At 36.9% G+C, this 17,516-nt stretch overlaps 1 protein-coding gene across 1 annotated transcript; it reads right to left on the minus strand.

The window, feature by feature from the left end:
* Positions 1-3,822: 3,822 nt before the first annotated feature.
* Positions 3,823-9,458, minus strand: LOC113110290 (arrestin domain-containing protein 3-like). The gene is made up of 8 exons (XM_026274395.1): positions 8,980-9,458; positions 7,063-7,144; positions 6,832-6,979; positions 6,619-6,721; positions 6,259-6,515; positions 6,019-6,175; positions 5,644-5,786; positions 3,823-5,551 (listed from the first exon to the last, which is right to left on the minus strand). The coding sequence occupies exons 1-8, from the start codon at positions 9,257-9,259 to the stop codon at positions 5,483-5,485; spliced, it is 1,239 nt and encodes a 412-aa protein (XP_026130180.1). The 5' UTR covers positions 9,260-9,458; the 3' UTR covers positions 3,823-5,482.
* Positions 9,459-17,516: the final 8,058 nt, after the last annotated feature.

Genomic DNA, 17,516 nt, shown 5'->3' on the forward strand with positions numbered 1-17,516 from the left:
GAATTAAGTATGACATTTGCTTGTTCACGGTTCTCTGTTGTTTAATGGTCACATGCAGGTAAAGAAATGTAATATTTTATTATTATTTATTCATTGTTTATTGGTGCTATTCTAAAATTACTTATCTAAATAAATATTTAGCTTTTCATTTAAACTCATATTTACAAACCCCTGGAAAACCTTAGAAGTAACGCAATGTTTAATGCACTTCATGTTGTTAATTACACCGAAAGGAATTAATTTTTTTACTCTTTGTATTTTAATCAATGTGATAAACAAGTTGGGTAAAAAGTAATCTAAAAGTAATCTAAAGGTTGTCTGATTACATTACCTAAAATATGTAATGTGATAGATTACGTTCCTAAATGCTATTTTTATGTAATTTGGAATCCGTAATGGACTACAATTTCTAAGTAATCTACCCAGCTCTGCACACCAGTAAAGTTAGTCAAATATATTTTGTATAGCCTATTTACAGAGATGAATGGATGGATCAGGTTAAACTAAGCTCTTTTAAAAGTCAATGGCAGCCGGATTGAACTGGCCCGATCTGCGGGCACGGATTGGACGACCCGCATTCCCTGTGAACTCCACTTCACAGCCTGGGGCTGAATGTGGCCTGATCAAATATTTCAACACTCCCAAGTATGTATGTTGAGAAGTAAGCGCACACGCAGAGCTATTAGGTTGCCGCTCAGGCCACCTCCATCGTAGACCAGTACAAACCAGTTCTTGATTATCAATGGCACAGTGGCCGCCCTTGTATCAACAACTGCAAGCAAGCGAAATGAGACTTGCACGCAGTGTCACTGCATTAAATACAAGCATGACTCATTTGCATGGAGTGCTTGAGGTCAAAGTTGCCAAAAAAACAAACAAAGAATTATTGTTGTCCTTGCTTATTTTGCTGCTTAATGCTTTATAATTTTTAAAGCTCAGGTGTCAGAGTAAAGCTTTGATGCAGCTTGATAACAAAATACTTTTTTTTATATAAATTCCAAAAAAAATCACAAGACTAAATTAAAACATCACAGAAGAAAAAATAATGCCACAAATAATAAAACTAGTCATATTTCAACATGATTCAAAATGTTGATTCTGAAACAAAAGCAATGCTATGATTTATTATTTTCATAATATAATTTCACGAGTTTGCCTGCCCACACAGTCCTGATGGTTAATGGTAAAGGGCTTGCAGTCCTAAATGGAGGCTCGAATGCGAGCCTTGGCTTGGGCACTGAATTCAACCACCCATTGCGGAAAATAATGGAGGAGATGGGGAGGTGGAGGGATGCAAGAAGAATTGACCGTGACGGCACAATGAGAGCTGCTTATAGGCTCATAATAATGATTGACAGCACTGAATGATTAGGCTCCTCCCAAACCTACGTTTGGAACATTAATATAACATAACATAACATAAAATAACATAATATAATATAATACAGAATTTTAATCTGTTCATATATTTATCATTTATATAATTCACAAAAGTAATGCTATATTTTATTAGCTTTATTTATATAAAATATTTTCTAATATAATTATTTAATGTACTAATACATTTATAACTGGTATGATTTGTTTAATATAATATATAAATCATATCAGAATCCTTACAGAGACTTTGCAGGTGGCAGCCAGTCAGAAGCTGATCTGGCACTCCTGCACCAATGTCTGTAAAAGGGGGCGGGGCCTGTATTGCTGAACACTGGTAAGTTAACACTGACTCAGCTGAAAGGCGAGGTGTCAGGTGTCAGGACTGACCCCTCTGGCAGCAGAGTCACCGACGGACAATCCCTGACTCGCGGAGCACGTCCCTTCTTAGAAACATGTCCCGCCGCTTCTGGCCTAATGTTACAGTTATGAAAGTGTCCTCAATTCCCATATTTAGATCCCTGATATTATGTAAAAGGGGAGAGGAGGGGAGCACCTTCACGCACTTCTGTGTTAGCACCTGTTGTGAAAGAAAAACTGCGGTATCATAGGTGAATTACATTTGTTTTAGGGCTTCTTTATTGATATTTTGAGCTCAAATTCCTTGCTTTGTGTTTCAGCTCCTTCATAGGACTTTCAAAACAGACATTCTTTTGTCTGCTCGTCTAGACTTTGGCGTATGTTCTCTTTGTGTTGAAGCGTGTATGGCGAGTTAAACCCTGCACACAGAGCACAGATGACGCAGGCTGATGGTTTTCCTCAGGTTAAGCCTGCAGTACTGTAACACCTGCCACACGAACAGCCTGCCACAGGCCTTGTCAAGTTCTTCATCTAAAGTACCTTTCAAACATGTCTGGAGACACTTGAATTATTTAGTCTTGTCAAGAAGAGCCTATGGCGAAGATTTTACATAATCATCGTGTTCCTTTAACCCGTTTAAGCCCACCGGCAACTATAGCTGCCACAGTTTATAGTTGTCATTTTTCATTTCTTAAGTATTTTTCTAGATGTTATCTAACTTGATCAAAATATCAGTAAAAACAGGAATATTGTGAAATATTATTATAATTTTATATACATGGTTTTAATATATTTTAAAATATTACTTATTCCTGTGATGCAAAGCTGAATTTTCAGCATTATTACTTCAGTCTTCAATGTCACATGATCCTTCAGAAATCATGCTAAAATGCAGATTTTCTGCTAAAAAAAATAAAGTATATATATATATATTGAATATATATATATATATATATATATATATATATATATATATATATATACATGGATGTTTGTTTCAAATATATAGTCCTCATTGTGTAGCCTACATAACAGTGTGACAATATTTCCTGATTTTAGGGCATGTTGTCACCAAAAGTGAAAGAAATTAAGTCTTTTTGTAGCCATTACTGAGGTTTTTGTCTGACTTTCAAAAACAAACCTCTCTTAAGAAATAATAACTTAAGTCAGCTAGCCCGGTTCACTTACATATATAAATGTGTATTGACATTTATTTGTTAAAAACTCTTTACAATCCTAGTGATTACTCTGTTGATTACATTTCCAGCTGTAATCTTAAAGCAATTACACTCCATTTACAGCTATGAGCTCTAATAAGCTGAAGAGATTCAGTTCTATCCCTGACCAGCGGAGGAAAAGTAGGTTAGTGGTCCACGTACAGCTCTTGGGAGCAAACATCTGCTCCGTTTGAGCCTGGGAAGAGGAGTGGAAAATATGAAGCGTTCCTAGCGCACATGAGGTCTGTGTGCAGACAGACAACGAACTCCTTGTGTTCGGTCAGCATCTGGTCCTTAGATGGCCAGTCTGCTGGAATGCCAAGAGAACGGAAAGGAAAAGACGTTTCCTCTGAAAGGAAGCTGAAGCTTGTGAAGCCAAACGACTCAGTGATGAACTCGAATCATGTAAAATGTTTGCACATTTGTAGCATTTGGAGGTTGTTTTGAGTACAATGTAGATGCAAACGTAATGTAAAGGATGGTGGTGAAAAGGTGCACAATGAAGTCTGTCAACACAGGGAACTAATTAAAGATCTCGCCTCGGGATATTTAACACCCGTCTGTCTATTCACACTTTGTGTTGTTTTACATTTAATCCTATCATGTTTTACCAACCTTGGTCACAGTTCAAGACATGGCAAAGCACATGATGTAACCGCCATCTCTGGATATTTTTTTACTTTTTACATGCAATAACCTTGAAAATGATGTACAACCTCATTTCCACTCAGTCAAAGTGATTTGTTGCCAGTAGTTTTTGTCTGAACATGTAGGAACACCTGTGTTTGCCAAATATGTCAAGTTCCCTCATGTAAATTGGGATTACGTTACAAACTACAAACAAGTAATAAAAGAGAAACTCAACTTTAGTTTTTGTATAAAATGGCATATTTATTTAAACAGGCTGGAGCAAAAACAGACAAACATATTTTTTTTGACATCTTATAGACAACCTAGAAAATGGTACAAAAGTTAGAAACAAGCTAAGAATACAAAACTATGTGGAAACGCACTGAAAACACAGCGGATATTGCACCGTTTGACATGGGAGTAGCTTAATACCCATTTCACCCATCAACCCCTAAAATGGAAAACAATGGTAGCCAGTTTAATTAGCTCTGGACCAGCCTGACTGAAGAGTAACGTCGCTTCTTATATGCAGTATGCATCACATGTTCAGTCTTTAAGAGGGTTCTTTAATTCCCTGGAAGTGCATGTTTGAGAATGTTCTCGTAGTATCTAAGATAAAGCAATAGAAAACAAAATAAACTGCAACAATTTTACCCAAGACCCAAAGCACAAACATCAAGCTAAGGATGCATACAGTTCACAAAAAAAAAAACATAGTCCCTTTTTTAGGTATAGGTAAATGACAGCACAGCGCACAAACTCAACTATAAACAGTGATAAAAACAAACGTTTTTTTTTTGTGCCAAGGCCACAAAGATTGTTTCATTAGCCCAAACGTGTAGCTAGCGACTCTAGTTTGTCTTTTAACAGCACATTCATGTAAACAAACATAGCTAAAATCACATGTAAACGTCAGAGCATATGTTTGTCAAACTTGTGAATCATATTAGAAAAGTTTCGGAATACGCTTTGAATGCAATCAATGAAAAGTGCTAGCTGTCGTTAAACAAACAAAAAAAGCCTATGCCAACAGGCCAGAAGAGTAGGGGAAAAGAAAGTCTAGTTAGCTCTTAGTTGCACATATAGTACGAGGCTCTAAATGAGTTCTGGAGTGCAGTTCTCTGCGTATCTTGTAACAGCTTGAGAGGGAGGACCAATTCAAGAATGTCTTGCATCTTGATTAGAGTCCTCTTCGCTCGCCGTCAATGGTCTCCTTTCTTTCGCCACTTGAATCAGTGCCATGTTCAGTTGATGCTCTTGCAGTTTCTTTCTAGCAGAAAGGCAACGTGGCATTTCAGAATCCCATCCATAATGCTTTGCAGCAGGTCTTGTTGTATCCACATTTATAGTTTACAACGTTTTTAATTTTTCTTTTTAAGAAAATGAATGTGGTAAAGCCACTTCCTATAAGTCGAGAAATGACAAACAATTGACAAGTCTGTCATTGTTCTGTTGGAGTGGATGCAGGATGGCTGAAGTTATTTGTTGCTCTTAGAATAATGATCACCAAAAAAATCTTCAAGATGATTTGGTCTGATCATTCAAATGAGTGAAGAATCACATCCAAAACAAGGCTGTGAATATGTTTGGACACTATTCTTACACTTAGTGGTGTTGCGTTCAATCCATCTTGGTGTCAAGGGCACAGTTTCCTCCGAACAAATCTTGTATGTACACTTTTCACCAAGGATGGAGGGGGAAGAGAATCACTCAAGATCTTCCACGGATTTTAGGGGCCGCTGAGCTGGACTCGACTCGGATTGGGAGTGTTTCCTGGAGGATATCCATCTGCGCACCAAGATGGCTACACATGCCTTCTCATGAAGGAAGAACAAACCCCAGTTGAGGTTGTAGAGATAAGAGATCCCTGACAGCACTGGTCAGGTGTGGTCACTCCTTCAGCGGGATGGACAGGTATCTGGTCTCCTGTCCATGGAGCCGCACCCCTGCTCAGGATGGGGATCAACCTATCGAAGGGGGAAGAACAAGGTTTGAGAACACAGGAACTCAACTGCATTAACAAAATAGAAGCTACAAAAAGTCTTTGAACTCAACGCACCTCAGAATACAGAGGCGGAGGCTGGAAGCGAAATTCATGGATATAAGCATAAAGTGGTCCTTCAATCTCATCTCTCACAGCCGGGAGCTCCAAGTTGTTCTGTTGCTCCTCATTGGTGACTATTTCAGAGTAGCTTGGTGGAGCTAGAAGAGTTGAGGACAAAGCCAACAATTAGACCACAAAAGACTTCTAAACTGATTGTTTAATGTCAAACAATCATTAAGTATCTTAAGCACTGGGGCTCAATCATACTCCTGGATATCTGCCTTTGGATTAACTGGAGACTCTGGGAAATAGACTCTAAAAGATGGTGGGCATCACTGAGTACCCATAATCTAAAAGGTCTAGGTAACAAGTTTAGGATGTGTGCCATACCTTCAGGTCTCTCAGGCAATCCCAACCAGCTCATAGCCATGCTGCACTGACTGCTGACAGAAGAGGTGCGACTGCCGAAGGAGTGGAGGGGAATGGTGCCGATCACCAGGGGCAGGTTCAGGGTTAAGTTGACAGCTCGAGGGATGTCCACATACACCTGTCGAGAAGCAAGAGGTTAGTACATGGCAGATATTGGCAAGCCGTTCGCTTTGTCATGAATCAAACAGATTGTAGACTCACCATGAGTGAATATTCCACATGGATGATGCTGCAGTCCAGAATGGAAGGCGAAATGGGTGGGATTTTCAGCATCTTGCCATCCCAAGTTTCACTCTTGCCAGGGGATAGAGGATCTCCACGGAGGTTAGCTACGAGTTGTTTGATCTCCTTGACCTTCCCTTTGGCAAAGAAGGTCTGGGTTTGGTAGATGGCTGCCTTTGGCACGACCACACGGGAAGAGCAGTTTTCAATCTCTGCAAAGATCTGGATGGACTCTCCTGCAAAGAAAACCAATCAAATTAATTCACTCTGAATGATAAAACTTCTGTATGCGTTAACTAGTGGCTAACTGTCCACTAACAAGCAGGTTTATCATCTCACCTGGAGTATAGCCCTTCCTCTCGATTTTGGCACTTAGTGATACAGGCCCTGAGGTGCAGAACCAACAGCAAAGGGTTTTGTCCTTTGTGCCAGCCTGAGGAGACTATAATTGAAAAAGTGACAATATATGAACCTTTGAAATCATACAACAGCTCTAGCAAAAATTCAGTTTTACATTATAAGGTAATTAGGCTTCAAATGCTTTTCTCTTACCAGTAACAATGGAGTGTTGATGTCAATGTGCTCAAAGACGGTGAACTCCTTCTTGGTTTTCATGGGCAGGAGCCATGGCCTATGAAGCTCCGCCTTCACCCAGTACCTGACACTGCCGTGTTTGCCTTCAAAAGATGTCGCCAAAGGCCTGGAAAGAGACATGAAAAAATAATGTAAGCGTTTCGGTTGATACATTATATATGTGTATAATCAGGCAGGAGAGTTACTTACGTCTGGGGCAGCTCGAGGCTGAAGGGAAACTCATGTCGCCCTGAGTGAAGAACGGTAAAGCCCTCATCACAGCTGTCATAATCTAGAACAAAGGAGAATAAAACTCGATATACCAATATAGTATACCTGTAATATTCCTCAAGAATCATAATCACAAGACAAAGACAGATATGACCCACATTGTCTAGTGCTTCAATGAATATAGGAATAGAACAACATTTAAAAACAATTCATAACATGAAATATCAGTATAAGATTTTTTTTTTTTTTTTTTTACATAACCTTTTTGGAGTCGGAATAGAAGAGCAAACTGCACATAATTTGGTGTACCTTTTTATGCATTTGCAAAGTAAAAGGGGTGAACCTTCTCACATCACTAAAATCTTAAGCATGTGAAATGCAATATTGTGAATTCACAACAAAAAATAACATATTAATATTTAGTCTTAAATATGTTTATTTTTAGTTAAATATGCATTTTCATAGCTTTTGTTCATTATTTCACTTCCAATTCAGCAGTTCCACAGACTGGTGTAAATAACTACACCATAAATAAATACAGGAATAATCTCCCATTAACATGTGCAAGCAGTTATATCAATTCATTCTTTATTTTTATTTTTTATGTATTTAATGTTTCTCTTCTTTTTATTGCCACTTCAGCAGTTCCACAGCCTGCTGTAAATAACTATGAGGCTGTCACTCGAAGGCAGCCAAGAGCTAGAGAGGACCGGACTGAACCGGCGCGAGCAGCCTCTCTCAGCCGGATTTCCTCACGCATATATTACTAGTCGGCTCCTGATTGGCTGAGCTGGGGCGTTTTCTCTTGAATACGCCCCCATAAGGAAGCCACATGTGTACTGCAGCATGGTTTAAGTGTAAAAGCAAATGAAACACAGGAAGAAAAAAAAAAACACCAGACGAAAATAAATAGTTTTGACTTTATTAGTTTATTAGTAGAAAAGACTTCATTACAGAAACTCCATCATTACTTTAATGGTTGTTACAGGGTACATTAAATTCACTTTGACAACATACCTCAAAATAATACAATGCAGAATATAAATACTTATATACATTTATAGTGACCTAAACTTGTACAGTTGACATTAATCATGCTAACCAGTGGCATAGGAAGCGAATTCACTCATGTTCCTGTTTATTAGGCTAGTATTATTGTTACAATACTTTTAACAAATGCAGAATGATGCATAAGGGGAAGAATGAAAATATCACATTTTTATTAACTTTCAATCAGTCCAGCATTGTTGTGAATAAGTTGCATCGCAGTCTTGACACTTGGGCAAAGATATGATATCACCGGGGGCACACGAGCACTTCCACCAATCAGCGAAGAGATAAGATTGACCTCAACCAATCAGCGAGCAGAGGCTCGGTCCGCACAACCCCCTCTCCACCAGTTTCTGAACAGGTTTAAACCGCTTCTAACAAAGGCTACAAACTTACTAGAACCGTCTATGAAATAAACTGTAACTAATAATAAAAAACGCATGTCACGATATGATTACATAGTGAATATCGATATAAGAAAACGATTATTGCAGAAAATGTTTCAAGTAAAAGATTGACTGGTTGTTTTGGACAGAAGGGCTTGTTGTTTAGAAGCTCTGGTGTTCAAACAAACCACTTTATTTAATCATTCGCTTTGCTGGAATACTATTGAAGTAACTCAAAATCGAATCAAAGACACTTGTCTCCAGTATTACTGAAATAAATTATTTGCTAGCAAGGAAGACGTTTCAACCAAGCATCATCTTGTGTTTCTCGTTTCTCTCTACCTATGCCAATGGATTGAACTGTTCACAGAGTGGAAACTAAAAATGTAATATTTGCAAGCAAACAAATGTAAGGAGCATCTGTCATAAATAAAAAGTGCTTCATTAAAATGCTCCTTACCTCTATCATGTCCAATAAGGACGTCTCTGTGGTTTAAATACTCCACTTCTTCAGTGAAATTCTGTGTGTAGGCAGTGTTGGATCCAGCATTACGTGATTCAGTCCAGCGAACTTTCGCCAGTCCCTTGGCGTGAATGTTCAAAGATTTCACGCGGATTTCTCCGGTAACTTCAACGATCACCCGACCCGAGACAGAGTCCCCACTGGCGAAGACAGGGACATTGCTGTCATTGAGACATTCGTAGCTCACAAAGAAGTTTTTCACTTTTCCGAGCACCATGGTGGAAATCTTACTACGCTGTAAGATATTTCAAATAAAAAGAGCGAATCATCTATCAGATGTTTCTGTGAGAGAAATCATCCAAGGTTTGTGCCGTGCAGAAAAGCTGCAGGCAGGTTCAGTGCTATACTTGTCTGTCATTCATTGAGTTTTGTTGTAACTGCATGTGTAGACGCAGCTGTATCTCTGCGCTCGGGCTCTGACTCTGCTTTAATACCTCCGTTTGGTGGAAAAACAACCGGACTGCGCATGCGCAATCGATAAGAGCGCTGCTGCTCCCTTCTTCCGCCTTCCTATGCTTCAGTATCTGCATAGACATCTGTTGTATTGTTTAAAAGCAGCCCGTCTTCACAGACTTGTACATCCAAGTGTATTACTAATAAACTGATGACTGCCTTATAGTAGGCTATTCCTACCTTTATACAGTCTATGATGCCTAAATTATGATAGGATGAAAAAAACAAAACAAAGTGAATAAGGTGTCACAGTGAAACAAAAGAAAGTGGAAGGAAATAGAAAACAAACCGACTTGAAACCAAATGTACAATTGTTCATGCGTCGTTGACATCTAACACAGAAGTGAAACTATGCTTAGTTAAATCTGAATGTACTCGCATGCATGAAATAACTCATTAGACTTTATAAAAACGATTTTTTAGACTGATTTAGCAAGCTTAAAGAGCTAAGGTAATTTTTTTAAAATGTTGATTATTTTTATAGATGACTGCATTTAATTGGTGTTTTGTTAAATCTCATCACTTAATTAGTTATCCCGTGGCTCTTCACTGACACCTACCTGATGAAGGTGGTTACTGCACACTGCAACTTCTAAATGGCACACTTCATTTAACCTGATGTCAGAAAGCCAACTTTCAACTTTTCTTTTTTCTTTCAACTTTTTTATGTGAAACTTTTTGTTTAATTATATTTTTTATTATGTTTGTAAATACTACAAAACACTTCAGCTGAAAACAAAAGAAGATTTTATTTGAGTATTATTTACATAGGCCTAGTATTATAGAATTTATTTATATATACACTAAAAAAATGAATCATGGATCTTGTAATTTTCATACAAAAAATAAGGTTTTAATTAAAAAAATAATAATGTGTGGATTTCATTTAAGAAATTGTGATTCAGTGTTGTAATTATTTTAGGAGATTTCACATGATTTATATAAGTAGATTCCATTAAAAAATCAAGACTGAAAAACTATTCAAAAATATTTTATGTAATATTGTTACCTGTTAAGGTATATTTTTAGCCATAGCCAAAAAAATAAAAAAATAAATAAATAAATAAAACCTTGTATGGGTCAAAATTATTGATTTTTCTTTTATGCCAAAAATCATTAGGATATTAAATAAAGATCATGTTCCTTTAAGATATTTGGTAAATTTACTACCCTATATATCACAACTTAATTTTTGATCAGTAATATGGCTTGTTAAGAATTAATTTGGACAATTTTAAAGGTGATTTCTGCACCCTCAGATTCCAGATATTCAAATAGTTGTATCTCGGACACACACACACACACACACACACATATATATATGTATGCACCAAAGAATATTTTTTAAAGCATTTTTATTAGTTTTGCATTACACAATGAACACAAAACAATAATAAAAGTCTAATAAATAATAATACAATAATAGTCAATAAATAAATAACGAAAGAAAAGCACACTTTGAAGGTACACATTTAGGGCATAAGCGGTTTCAGCTGAACATTAAACAAGCACTCAATAGTGGGTATGCAGCATTCTAATTATTACATTGCTGGTGAGAGTCAACGTTACACTGGCAAGGCAAGGCAAGGCAAGTTTATTTATATAGCACATTTCGTACACAATGGTAATTCAAAGTGTTTTACATAAAAGAAAGTAAAATAATCATGAAGAAAAATAACAAAAATAAAACAAGCAATTTTTAAACTTTTAAAATGATTAAGACATTTAAAAACAGTTAGAAAATGATTTTACATAAAAATAAAATAAAATAAAACATTGAAAATATAGTGCAATCAGTTCGGACATTTGACAGTGCTCATTCAATAAATGCACAGCTAAAAAGATGCGTTTTGAGTCTAGATTTAAATGTGACTAGTGTTTTAGCACTTCTGATCTCTTCTGGAAGCTGATTCCAACTGCGGGCGGCATAAAAACTAAAGGCAGACTCCCCTTGTTTTGTGTGAACCCTTGGTATTTCTAACTGACTTGATCCTAGTGATCTGAGTGCTCTGTTAGGTTTATATTCAGTGAACATATCTGCAATATATTTCGGTCCTAGGTCATTTAGTGACTTATATACGAGTAAAAGTACTTTAAAATCAATCCTAAATGTAACTGGAAGCCAGTGTAAGGACCTGAGGACTGGTGTGATATGCTCAGATTTTCTGGTTCTAGTCAGAATCCTGGCAGCAGCGTTCTGGATGAGCTGCAGCTGTCTAATGGTCTTTTTGGTAAGGCCGGTGAGGAGCCCATTACAATAGTCCACCCTGCTGGTGATAAAGGCATGGACACGTTTCTCCAAGTCTTGACTGGAAAAAAAACATCTAATTCTTGCAATGTTTTTTAAATGATAGTATGCTGATTTAGTTACTGCTTTGACATGACTATTGAAACTAAGGTCTGTCTCCAGAATCACACCAAGATTCCTGACTTGATTTTTAGTTGTTTGACCCCTAGAGTCAAGGTATGCATTCACCTTGAACACTTCATCTTTGTTTCCAAATGCAATGACTTCAGTTTTTTCCTTGTTTAACTGAAGAAAGTTCTGGCACATCCAACTATTAATTTCATCAATGCATTGGCAGAGGGAGTCAATGGGGCTGTAGTCATTTGGAGATAAGGCTAGGTAAATCTGGGTATCATCAGCATAGCTGTGATAAGCAATTTGGTACTTTCTCATTATTTGACTTAGTGGAAGCATATACAGGCTAAACAAGAGCGGTGCAAGAATTGAGCCATGTGGGACTCCGCATTTCATGGACGTCCACTTAGACTTATGCTCTCCTATGCTCACATAATAGCCTCTCCCTTCTAAGTATGACCTGAACCATTTAAGTACCATCCCAGAAAGCCCGACCCAGTTTTCCAGTCTCTCTAGTAGTATGTTATGATCGACAGTGTCAAACGCAGCACTGAGATCTAGCAATACCAGCACCGATATTTTGCCAGAGTCACAATTTAAGCGAATATCATTCATTATCTTAATGAGTGCTGTCTCTGTGCTGTGATGCGGTCGGAAACCAGATTGAAAATTGTCCAGGTATCCATTTGAGTTTAAGTATTTGTTCAGCTGATCAAAAACTGCCTTTTCTATAATTTTGCCTATAGAAGGAAGATTAGATATTGGTCTAAAATTGCTTAAAATGGTGTTATCAAGATTGCTCTTTTTCAGGAGGGGCTTAACAACTGCAGTTTTTAGGGAGTTTGGAAATGTCCCAGAAAGAAGTGAGGCATTCACCACTTCTAAGAGATCTGCTTTTAAGCAGTCAAGCACACTTTTGAAAAAAGATGTGGGAAGTGTGTCAAGACAACAGGTTGACGATTTTAGTTGCTGCACTATGTCTTCCAGAATTATTCTATCAATTTTTTCAAAAATAGACATAGTATCTTTTTGATATTTTGGCCGAATCTGTCTGACCTCTGCTTTACTTGAGGATGTGCTAATCGCCTTCCTGATATTTATGATCTTCTCAGAAAAGAAAGAAACAAACTCATTGCATTTGCTGTCTGAGATTATATCAGTGGGAATCTGACTTGGGGGTTTGTCAGTCTCTCAACAGTGGCAAAAAGAGTACGAGTGTTATTTAAGTTACTGTTTATAAGGTTTGAGAAGAAATTCTGTCTAGCTGTGGCTAGTTTCACATTAAAAGCATGAAGGATGTCTTTATAGATGCTATAGTGAATTTCAAGTTTCGTCTTCCTCCACATCCGCTCTGCTTTTCTGGGCCTAGAAATGGTCTAGAAATGGTTACCATATACTGTAAAACTGATCAATACCCATAACTCCATACCAGACTCTTTTTTCTATTTGCTATATTCCAGTAACATAAGTCAACTTCATCTTAAACTGAGGAACCATGTCCGATCTCCACACCCTTAGAATGATTCCATCAATAATGGCATTTTGTACAGAGACACTGTGGTCCAACAGAATATCCTTATAACGTGATTTCTGAATCAGGTGGAAAAACACAACCATACATGTTATACATACAATGACCAATTCTATAATCTAAAATACACTTTTCTTTGAACATGAAAATTCCAATATACAAGTCCATATTATTAGTTAAATACTCAACAGCAGATGGCAGCAAAGCTCTATTCAGACCCATGAACTTAATACTATTTAAAATTACCAACATAAATTTGAGCACACCTGTCACAGACTAAAAGTAATGATGATACATTTAAGTTATTCTCAACTATTGCATGGTCTCTGGAGGTGTAATATGGACAATACATATGTCATTTTCAAAGACAGTATTTTAATTCTCCCATATTTTACAGCACAAACTCCATCAATCAGATACAAAAGGTAAAACATACATGCTTTTGCAAAGAAATCTGGTGCACAAGCTCCCATTGATTTACGAGAATAAAGACTCTGGAACAATTTTGTCAAGTAATTGATTCTGTTCAGATCAATTCTCATTGGATGACCATTATAGCTCAAGACAAAGACCCTTTCAGGCAAAGTCCTGTCACACTAAAACAATGGCCATGACTGAGATGATGGATCCATTTCTACCTTTCCCACTCTTCGTTTTATGTAATTCACCGAATGATCTTATCAATTCCATCCTCCAGAGCGGGGACAGGTCTGCTCTCTCTGGGTCAGAGGTCACCGTCAGAGTGCAAAGGTCAAATTTAGTATTTAAATTGAAGACCATACGAAACGCTGATGGATGCGGTTAGCTTTTATCATAATATCATTACACTGTTGGCTCTTAAATGATTGAAAGATATATCTAATTATAGTTTAAACTTACTAATGTAGATGAATGAAGATTTTACAAATCTACAGCACTTATACTTTTACCAATATATTTTTAATCTATATCACCAATTTATTTTAGAACTTTTAATTTATAATAATTAATTTACTTGTTTTTTAGCAGTAGGTTTAATGCCTTGCCAAAACCGGTATAATGTGTGTGTGTGTGTGTGTGTGTGTGTGTGTGTAAGAGCCATGATGTAATGTGAAGTCTCAAGTCTTTCCCACACTTGGAGAGGGATCCCTGACAGCCTGGGAAACTAAAAGCTTCCATCTGTTCAACAGGTCAACAGAGGGTCCTGTGACCTTTGACACAGATTTGTCCCCCAGTAAACATGAAGGACCAAGCTGTTGACAGAGTGGTAAACGATACAGACCAGTTCTGTGTAATCTCATCTGACTCAGACTCATCCGATATTCTGTTGACAGGTCGTACATCTAATTTGTCAGCAAATAACTACAAATTATTTGGTAGTTACACAACATTTCTCCTCCATTAAAAGTGTATTATTAAACATTGTTTTTAAACTACTTCAGGTTGGAATGTTCATGGCTTCACAATGCCCAACGTTAACTTTTCACACTGTGCTTAACTGTGCTTTTCACACTTGAAATAGTTAACCCTGGGTTAATCTAAACCTGTGTTATCTTGAATCAATTCCTAAACCATGGTTTAACGTTCTTATTTGCATATTTGCGGTGTCAGTGCCATGACTGGACGAACATTGCAGAACGTGATCTTTGTATTATATAGAGTAGGATATATACTTTGTATTCTATAACATGTGAAAGTACCTTTACCCGGCTTTAAAAGTGGGGTTTAGAATGAGGATAAGCCCTTTCATTCCGGTGGAAGAAGAAAATGTTTTGCTCTTTCATTTACAGAACGTAAAATCCGATAAAACTTGATAATAGTCTAGAATATATAATTACCTATAATAATATCTTTATATAAACAGGTCTTGTGCTGCATTCATCCAATCGGTGATGCAGACACTGCAAATATGCAAATGAGAATGTTAACCCAGGGTTTAGGAATGTACAGTGTGAATCCCAAACGTGAAAACCCAGGATTAAATTTTAACCCCTGGTAAGGTATGAGCAGTGTGTGACGTGAAGCAATTAACCCAGGTCTAAACTTACCCAGGTTTAGAATAATAGGGTATATGTCGAATCATAACATCTGCTTATCAGACGTGTTAACAGCTGTATCAATTTATAGGGATATCCTAAAAAAAAAAAAAAAAATGAATCAATCTGTACATGTGATAGACATAAGTGATTCTCATAATTGGTATCATCTTGACGATAACAGCTCCATAATTAAAGCTGCCGGAATTTTGGCGCTCTAGCGCTTTAAAACAGAACTGCGTGCGTCCTGCGGAAGAACATTTTAGCCGGAGCTACTTCTCTCTGTTTATGTCTATGGCGAATCACTCGGGTACTGATCTACTCCGCAGCTAATATAAACACTTATTATAGGTGTAACGTAGTAATTCAGGACTGGAAAAATGGATGTATGGTGTATTCGCTTATTATATACATTTTGTACATCTTGAACAGTGGTACATCTTGAAGTTGCGGACTGCAGCTTTAACAAACCACATATGAAAGTCCTGAACCAAAATCTGCACAGCCTGTTTTACAGAATAAAGAGGTTTGCTGAGCTTACCTATTACACATAACTATTTTTAAACCTTTTACTGTGTTTAATGGTGGTGTGTTGAGGGCTTAACACTATGGAAACTTAATTCCTTTAAAAGGCAGCCAAGGACACCTCATATGGAGACAATCAATATACTTATATATACTGATCACATGGATACCTGAATCTCAAATCTTAAGAAGATAATAAATTATTTATTTTCCAATAATCATACTAAGTACTTGTTACATACAGTCTTTGATTCAACACTAATCAATATTTCACAATCAGTCCAGGCTATCAGAAATAAATGAGTTACATCTTGGAATGTGACATACAGATCAAGGGCTGTATAATGGAGGCCCTGAATTGCTTTATATCATCCAGGTGTGCTCTCACACCTGCAGATGTGCTGGAGTAAATTTAGTCGTTCAGAGATCTAGGTGCATGCATTTGGCTTCCAAATAGCTCAGTCCTTCCAGAGGTCATGAAGGTCACACATGTGCATGTGAAATGCGATGACCTTTGACACCACCCACTGCCCCTGAGCCTCTGTGGCCCTTTTGTTACATAAAGTGCCAGCGCTGGTGTCGACTGCTGCGATTTATGCACCTGGTATTTGCCTGGAATCACTGAACAGTGTATTATATTATTATATTATATTATATGTGATATTTATAAATATATAGTTATAAATAGTTATATAGATATTCCTGGCAGAATGAAGAAAAATTAAGATAATAATGTTTAAGAATTGTAGCACATTGTTTTTGAAGTAGTGACCCTTCTTTTGACCTCTGACCCTGAGCTTTGTCCTTGTCTTTGCTCATTGTATCGCTTTGACCCTTTAACCTGCGGCTCCTACAACCTGTTCACAAACGTGCCACCGATCACGTGACTCTGCTCAATCCAGGGCCTTGAGGTTCACCAGCGACTCAAAGCAAAACGTTGACCCTTGAACTCACTGAATTATGCATGAGAAGAATAGTTGCTGCTGGAAGTGCAATCACTATTATTAATAATACCTTTGGACTATAGCTGCTCTTGGTTGTTTATATTTAAAGCAAGACACTACAGGTGAATTGGATAACACTTTTACACTAAGATCAATGTCCCTTTTTGATTAATCACAGTGAATTAAGGCCTAAAATGTTATGTTTAAATATGCGAATTGGACACGATCTAATTAAATATGCGCTAATTTGCATACATACATCAAAATTCTTGTTTAATTTTGTTTTCATATTGTTTTGCACAGAGGGGGTTTGGGATCTCTCTTTTTATCACTCCATAAATAAGAAAAACTCTCAGAAAACAAATATAAACTTTTATCATATTATTATTATCATTTCAGCATATTATTATTAGTAATAACATGTCAACCCCCTTTGTAAAATCCTTCAGCGTATATGGAAAATAATAGCCTAAAATATCAAAATTGACTAGTTCCTGAAAATTTATATATATATATATATATATATATATATATATATATATATATATATATATATATATATATATATATATATATATATATATGTATGTATGTATGTATGTATATATGTATAAAATACAATAAATACTAAATATATAATTTTT

This window comes from Carassius auratus, chromosome 10 (genome assembly GCF_003368295.1).
Source record: "Carassius auratus strain Wakin chromosome 10, ASM336829v1, whole genome shotgun sequence".
Classification (NCBI taxonomy): domain Eukaryota; kingdom Metazoa; phylum Chordata; class Actinopteri; order Cypriniformes; family Cyprinidae; genus Carassius; species Carassius auratus.